The sequence below is a fragment of the Bufo gargarizans genome, chromosome 2 (genome assembly GCF_014858855.1).
Source record: "Bufo gargarizans isolate SCDJY-AF-19 chromosome 2, ASM1485885v1, whole genome shotgun sequence".
Classification (NCBI taxonomy): Eukaryota; Metazoa; Chordata; class Amphibia; order Anura; family Bufonidae; genus Bufo; species Bufo gargarizans.
In genome coordinates this window covers 719,740,042-719,748,588 of record NC_058081.1, presented here as the reverse complement: position 1 = coordinate 719,748,588, position 8,547 = coordinate 719,740,042, and the positions used below count along the sequence as shown (strand labels likewise).

Genomic DNA, 8,547 nt, shown 5'->3' with positions numbered 1-8,547 from the left:
TGGGACTGTATGATAGAAGTGTAAAGAATAAATCAAGGCAACTGAACTTACTGTAGATTTCTTGATTTATTCTTTACAGATATACCATGACCTGGATAAATGAGAACCTTCACAGACGTATGATAGAAGGGTCGGAGAGAGAGGGGGTGATGTTATTTACATGGGACTGTACGTTGGAGGGGCTGAGAAGAGTGGTTATTTACATGGGACTGTGTGATAAAAGGGCTGGAAAGAAGGGGTGATGTTATTTACATGGGATTGTAAATTAGAGGGGCTGAGGTGAGTGGTAATTTACATGGGACTGTATGCTAGAAGGCCCAGAGAGAAAGGGGGTGATGTTATTTACATGGGACTGTATGCTAGAAGGCCCAGAGAGAAAGGGGGTGATGTTATTTACATGGGACTGTATGATAGAAGGCCCTGAGAGAGAGGGGGGTGATGTTATTTACATAGGACTGTACGTTGGAGGGGCTGAGGAGAGTGGTTATTTACATGGGACTGTATGATAGAAGGCCCAGAGAGAGAGGGGGTGATGGTATTTACATGGGACTGTATGATAGAAGGCCCAGAGAGAGAGGGTGGTGATGTTATTTACATGGGACTGTACGTTGGAGAGGCTGAGGAGAGTAGTTATTTACATGGGACTGTATGATAGAAGGGCTGGAGAGAGGTTGGTGATGTTATTTACATGGGACTGTGGGTTGGAGGGTAGAGACGTTCTGTAGAGTGTCTGTTGGGGTGGCCCGTAGCATGGAGTGGCTCCAGATTGGTATGAAGCCTTTTTTTGGGCCTGTCACCCCGCAGCCATGTTTCATCGCTTAGAGAAGTGCTCGGTTTACCTGATGAGGGCCCGACGTGTGCGCAGTCACTAAACTGGGGGCCGTAGGAAAATAAAAAATTGTGATCTGGACTCCAAGATCGTGGACACCGTTTCCCTTTCAGGACAAAATAAAAAGTGGGATTGAGGCGCTGCACTGACAATATTACCATTTATTGAATATAAAATAAGATAAAAGTGGGCGCAGCGCGGAGTGTCTCAGGCGCGGACATCCACTGTGTCCTCGTGCAGGTACTGCTGCGCTAGGAGGTACAGACACAAGGAGGTGGCAGGACTATGCATCTGAAGAAGACAGTTCCCCATGCCATTGGCTGCCCCAAAGCACGATGAATCCACCTCCATAGTCAATGGTTGGAGAGGAGGTGCTCTTTTCATGAAATTTTGTGCCTTTTTTCCCCTAAACATGCTCAGAGGCCAGAGAGTCCTCATCAGTTCATCGGACTTGTTTCCAAAACTTCAGGCTTGTTGAGAACTTCTGACACTGAATTTTGTGGTGAGGACACAATAGAGGCGTCGCTGAACAGTAGAACAAAGTACTACATCTCCAGAGTCTGCTAAATCTTCCTGAAGGTCTTTTGCAGTCAAGCGGGGGTTCTGATTTGCCTTTCTAGCAATCCTACCAGCAGCTGTCTCTGAAAATGTTCTTGGTCTTCTAGTCCTTCTCTTGACCTCCACTGTTCCTGACCTGATTACCTCTTTTTCATATGCTGTTTTATTAAGACTTCACTTTTATTTATTTATTTACTTAAAAACAGATTCTCACACTTTACAAGCTAATTGCTATGACAAACTAAAACTCTCAGTGGTTTTCAGGCTGGCTCCCTCTCAAACTCTGAGCTGCTGCTGATGTTTATGTTTTTTCACAGCAGTATTCTAAATTCTGGTGGTCTACAGTGACTTCAGCCTCAGAGCGCTCCGGCTGACAGTCTATATGTACCCTTGTGTTCTACTATTACGGTGCTCCCTGCCTGCCTACCACTGAATCTAAAAGCACACACACCCTGCATCCCGACATGTTTCGCTGGACACCCAGCGTCTTCAGGGGATGATGCAGGTCCTTCTGGGAGAAATATTTCCTTCTGGGGACATTCCATTCCGGTGTGCCAATGGCCACAAATTTTCTAAAGGCTTCCGAATCCACCAGTTTTTATGGCAATAGTTGGCTGGCTTGCAGTCCCGACGGTGGTCAGCCGTTGGGCAAGAAGGTTATCCGGCGTCATCAAAGTCTGTGTCCGTTGTTCATACTTTAAATAAAGCTTGTTGAAAGGCTGCAGCACAGCCAATCAACAAGCTTTTAAGCTGTGGGCATTTGAAAGCCTTCACAGTCATGCCTAGTATTGGCATGGCTGCCATTGGCCACCATGTGACCATGCATGAATAAATGCTGGATCACATGGCCAGCATTTATGCAAATAGCAGACTGGAAATGACCTCCGGACCTTTTATCTGCTCATTGTAATTGGGATAATGAGGGAATAACACACACCTGGCCATGGAACAGCCCAGAAGACAATCGTCCCATTACTTTTGGTCCCTTAACAAGTAGGAGGCACATGTGCAAACTGTTGTAATTCCTGCACCGTTCACCTGATTTGGATGTAAATACCCTCAAATTAAATTCGGATTAGTGATGAATTGAATTTTTCCTGAAATTCGGATCGAATTCCACTTCGTCAACTTCGATTCGCTCATTACTACTGATGACCTATCCTGAGTACTGGTCATCAGTAACAAAATCCTGGAAAACCCTTTAAATTTCTGTCTATAAACTGTAAAATGTTGGCTGGAGAGGAAGAGTGGCTTCACATGCCTTGTATGAAGTTAGAACATGTTTCTACCTTTGTTTAGGGCCAGAAACAACCCCACCTTTGTCCGTAGCTTGTGTCTGGTATTGCAGCTCAGGCCCATTCAAGATCTAAGATGTATTCCATACGGAGCCTTCTCCAACTTCCCCAAATCAATTCTTCATGTGTTTTATAAATGAAACGTTTAGAAATGAAACAATTTGTAAATTGAGTTTGTAATTCCACCTTTAATTATGTAGCTTTATTTCCATCAATGCAGTTTTATGTTCTAATAGTAGTTTGGCTTTTATATAATTATTTCATATTATCTGTAAGGGCTCTTTCACACCTGCGTTCTTGTCTTCCGGCATAGAGTTCCGTCGTCGGGGCTCTATGCCGGAAGAATCCTGATCAGTTTTATCCTAATGCATTCTGAATGGAGTGAAATCCGTTCAGGATGCATCAGGATGTCTTCAGTTCCGGACCGGAACGTTTTTTGGCCGGAGAAAATACCGCAGCATGCTGCGCTTTTTGCTCCGGCCAAAAATCCTGAACACTTGCCGCAAGGCCGGATCCGGAATGAATGCCCATTGAAAGGCATTAATCGGATCCGGCCTTAAGCTAAACGTCGTTTTGGCGCATTGCCGGATCCGACGTTTAGCTTTTTCTCAATGGTTACCATGGCTGCCGGGACGCTAAAGTCCTGGCAGCCATGGTAAAGTGTAGCGGGGAGCGGGGGAGCGGTATACTAACCGTCCGTGCGGCTCCCGGGGCGCTCCAGAGTGACGTCAGGGTGCCCCACGCGCATGGATGACGTGATCGCATGGCACGTCATCCATGCGCATGGGGCGCTCTGACGTCACTCTGGAGCGCCCCGGGAGCCGCGCGGACTGTAAGTATACCGCTCCCCCGCTCCTACTATGGCAACCAGGACTTTAATAGCGTCCTGGCTGCCATAGTAACACTGAAAGCATTTTGAAGACGGATCCGTCTTCAAATGCTTTCAGTTCACTTGCGTTTTTCTGGATCCGGCGCGTAATTCCGGCAAGTGGAGTACACGCCGGATCCGGACAACGCAAGTGTGAAAGAGGCCTAATCTGTGGGGAACTCTGGCAGCAAGTGTTCAAATCCACCACCATACTGCCTATCTAATGTGTGGATGTGCCGGGTCCTCCAGAGAGAGATTTGTCCTTTGTAGCCTCTCTCTGATTATATTATCCCCAAGACCCCTCCAATCTTCAAATTTGCAAACGTTATATATAGGGATGAGCGAACCCAAACTGCAAAGTTCGGGTTCGTACTGAACTTTGCGAGTTCAGGTACCCACACCTAGACTGGTTCGGTGTTCAGGTGATTTTATTACTTTCCGTCATAACATGATTATATTAGAAAATAATAGCATTCTTAAGACAGAATGCAAAACAATATGGCCATTTAGGGGTTAAAAAAACTCACCTCATCCACATGATCGCGCTGCAGCAGTCTCTTCTGTCTTTATTCAGCAGGACCTGCCAAAGGACCTGCGATGTGGGCGATGACGTCACCATGCTCTCCCACGTGGTGACGTCATCACGCATATCCCAGGTCCTGCTGAATAAAGACAGAAGAAGCTGCTGCAGCGCGATCATGTGGATGAGGTGAATTTTTTTAACCCCTAAATGGCCATATTGTTTTGCATTCTGTCTTAAGAATGCTATTATTTTCTAATATAAACATATTATAACGAAAAATAATAAAGTGAAGTCCGGGTCCCCGTTAACTTCAAGGGGGTTGAGGGTCGGGGGAAAGTTTGCATCCCGAACCCGAACTTTGACGTGAAGTTCGGCCGAACCCGAACTTCCACAGGTTCGCTCATCCTTAGTTATACAGCATTAGAAGCACAAGTTATACAGCATTAGAAGCACAATGACTGACAGTTCGGACGAACATACTGTCTTTACAGATGATGTGTATGAGGCTTCACTAGAGCGTGTCCCCTGGGAGCAGGAATATGTTTTTTCTGTATACACCTCGCCATCCTTTGAAGTCTGATTCTTTTGATAGCAAAGGCCTTCGGAGGCGCAGCCACGATTAATCTTAGTCACGTTGATGGACCCTGTGAACATAAAATGTAAAGATCGATATATTGTATTGTAACTGCACAGCAAATATGTTGTTAGTAATATCTCCTTAAGATTCAAGCCCATTTTAATTTAAAAAATGACCTGTTGTCGCTCCTGACATGTCTGTTTTACTGAATCATTTTGGTCCTTAAGATATCTGGACAACAAACTGTGCAGAAATGAGTCATATTCTGGAGAAGCCATTGTGGCAGCCTGGGTCAGATGGAGAAGAAAAGGGAAAGTGAATGACTCGAATCAGAAACAACCACCTTTGAGTCACTGGATTTAGCTATACTGTAATTACTTATATGGTTTGCAGAGCACCTGTGTGGAGCTGGTATTAACCACTGTATGGAGGTAATATTGGTCTTTCTATAGTTTTTGTCAGCGTGGTAGTTAGACATAGAAACATAGAATGTGTCGGCAGATAAGAACCATTTGGCCCATCTAGTCTGCCCAATATACTGAATACTATGAATAGCTCCTAGCCCTATCTAATATGAAGCATGGCCTTATGCCTATCCCATGCATGCTTAAACTCCTCCACTGTATTTGCAGCTACCACCTCTGTAGGAAGGCTATTCCATGCATCCACTACTCTCTCAGTAAAGTAATACTTCCTGATATTACTTTTAAATCTTTGCCCCTCTAATTTAAAACGATGTCCTCTTGTAGCAGTTTTTCTTCTCCTCTTTTACCTTGTTGATTCCCTTTATGTGTTTAGCAGTTTCTATCATATCCCTCTGTCTCGTCTTTCTTCCAAGCTATACATGTTAAGGTCCTTTAATCTTTCCTGGTAAGTTTTATCCTGCAATCCATGTACCAGTTTAGTAGCTCTTCTCTGAGCTCTCTCCAAAGTATCAATATCCTTCTGGAGATATACCCTCCAGGAACATCAACCCTGTTACAAATCTTTGTGTCATCAGCAAAAAGACACACCTTACCATCCAGGCCTTCTGCAATTTCACTGATTAAGATATTAAACAATATGGGTCCCAGAACAGATCCCTGAGGTACCCCACTGGTAACAAGACCTTGGTCTGAATATACTCCATTGACTACAACCCTCTGTTGTCTGTCCCTCAGCCACTGCCTAATCCATTCAACAATATGGGAGTCCAACTCCAAAGACTGCACTTTATTGATAAGCCTTCTATGTGGGACAGTATCAAAAGCCTTACTAAAGTCTAGATAAGCGATGTCTACTGCACCTCCGCCATCTATTATTTTAGTCACCCAATCAAAAAAATCTATAAGATTAGTTTGACATGATCTCCCTGAAGTAAACCCATGCTGTTTTTCATCTTTCAATCCATGGGATTTTAGATGTTCCACAATCCTCTCCTTAATTTCCCCACTATTGATGTCAGACTCACTGGCCTATAGTTGCCCGATTCCTCCCTACTACCTTTCTTGTGAATGGACACAACATTTGCTAATTTCCAATCTTCTGGGACGACTCCTGTTACCAGTGATTGGTTAAATAAATCTGTTAATGGTTTTGCTAGTTCACCGCTGAGCTCTTTTAATAGCTTTGTGTGTATCCCATCAGGCCCCTGTGACTTATTTATATTAATTTTAGACAGCTGACTTGGAACCTCTTCCTATGTAAAGACACATGCATCAAAAGATTAATTAGTCTTCCTAACTGAGGTCCTTTTCCTTCATTTTCCTTTGTAAAACTGAACAGAAGTATTCATTGAGGCAGTCAGTTAGTTCTTTGGCCTCTTTCACACGGGCGTCAGTTTTTTTGCCCGGATAAGAGCCGTGTGCGTTGCGGGAAAATGCGCGATTTTCCCGCGCGAGTGCAAAGCATTGTCATGCGTTGCACTCGCGTGAGAAAAATCGCGCATGTTTGGTACCCAAACCCAGAAGTTCGGGCTTGGGATTGATGTTCTGAAGATTGTATTATTTTCCCTTATAACATGGTTATAAGGGAAAATAATAGCATTCTGAATACAGAATACATAGTAAAACAGCGCTGGAGGGGTTAAAAAAAAATAATAATAATTTAACTCACCTTAGTCCACTTGCTCGCGAAGCTGGCATCTCCTTGTGTCTCCGCTGCTGATGAACAGGACCTGGGGTGAGCTGCTGCATTAAATACAGGTTAAGGACCTGTGATGGCGTCACTCCGGTCATCACATGGTACGTCACATGATCTTTTACCATGGTGATTCACCATGGTAAAAGACCATGTGATGACCGGAGTGACGTCATCACAGGTCCTTAACCTCTATTTAATGCAGCAGCTCACCCCAGGTCCTGTTCAGCAGAGGAGACACAAGGAGATGCCGGCTTCGCGATCAAGTGGACTAAGGTGAGTTAAATTATTTTTTATTTTTTTAACCCCTCTAGCGCTGTTTTACTATGCATTCTGTATTCAGAATGCTATTATTTTCCCTTATAACCATGTTATAAGGGAAAATAATAATGATCGGGTCTCCATCCCGATCGTCTCCTAGCAACCGTGCGTGCAAATCGCACCGCATCCGTACTTGCTTGCGGATGCCATCCGATTTTCACGCACCCCATTCACTTCTATGGGGCCTGCGTCACGTCAAAATCGGAAAATATAGAGCATGCTGCGATTTCCACTGAACGCACAAGTAATGCGTTAAAAACAACGCTCATGTGCACAGCCCCATAGAAATGAATGGGTCAGGATTTAGTGCGGGTGCCATACGTTCGCCGCACGGATGGCACCCGCACGGAAAACTCGCCCGTGTGAAAGGGGCCTTTGTCTTCTTCCATATACCTTCCTTCTTTTGTTTTTAATTTGGTAATTCCTTGTTTTAGTTAGTGATGAGCGGCAGGAGTCATATTCGAATTCGCGATATTTCGCGAATAGTTTTTAGAATCGGCAAGGTAATGATTGTGTAATATGCAAATTTTCGTAATTCAAATTCTCGGATTCAAATTTTTATTGCAAATTTTTCAACTTGCAACTATTAGACAAAGAAGATTATAGCACTATATTAGCTAAATTGCTCTATATTCGATTTTTTTAGAATATTCGCTATATTGCTATAACTTAGTTTTTTCGAATATTCGTAATATTCTAAAACAAGAATATATAGCGAATATTAGAAAAAAAACGAATATAGAGAAATTTAGCTAATATAGTGCTATAATCTTATTTTTTTATAGTTGTAATTTTGTTCCAATCTGAACTTCAGATGAGAAAAAAATTACAACTATTAGACAAAGAAGATTATAGCACTACATTAGCTAAATTGCTCTATATTCGTATTTTTTCGACTATTCGCTATATTGCTATTAGTTTTTTCGAATATTTGTAATATTCTAAAACAAGAATATATAGCTATATAACGAATATAAAAAAAACCCGAATATAGAGCAATGGAATGCTATAATCTTCTTTCTCTAATAGTTGTAATTTTTTTCTCATCTGAAGTTCAGATTGGAAAAAAATTACAACTATAAAAAAAGAAAAGATTATAGCACTATATTAGCTAAATTGCTCTATATTCGTTTTTTCTAATATTCGCTAAATTGCTATAACTTAGTTTTTTCAAATATTCGTAATATTCTAAAACAAGAATATATAGCAATATAGCGAATATTCGAAAAAACAAATATAGAGCAAAATTTGCAAACACTACTACTCCTAAAGTCAAGTATATTGCAGCCTTCTTATTGGCCCACAAGCTAGAAGCAGGGAGGGATCATGTGTACTGATTAAAAAAAAAAATATTCGCGAATTTTCGAAGTACCTATATTCGCGATAAAAATGCGAAATTCAAATATTTGTGATCAACACTAGTTTTAGTTTCCTTTTTTCATTTATGTATCTGAAGAA

The 8,547-nt window shown here is 42.4% G+C and overlaps 1 protein-coding gene across 1 annotated transcript in view; it reads right to left on the bottom strand.

Moving 5' to 3' along the window:
- Window positions 1-4,326: 4,326 nt before the first annotated feature.
- LOC122927111 (phospholipase A2 inhibitor and Ly6/PLAUR domain-containing protein-like) overlaps window positions 4,327-8,547 on the bottom strand; it is a 41,564-nt gene continuing 37,343 nt past the window's right edge. Inside the window, exon 7 of the mRNA XM_044278692.1 lies at window positions 4,327-4,717. Coding sequence (XP_044134627.1) covers window positions 4,494-4,717 — 224 coding nt within the window. The 3' untranslated portion in view covers window positions 4,327-4,493. The remainder of the gene's footprint in view (window positions 4,718-8,547) is intronic.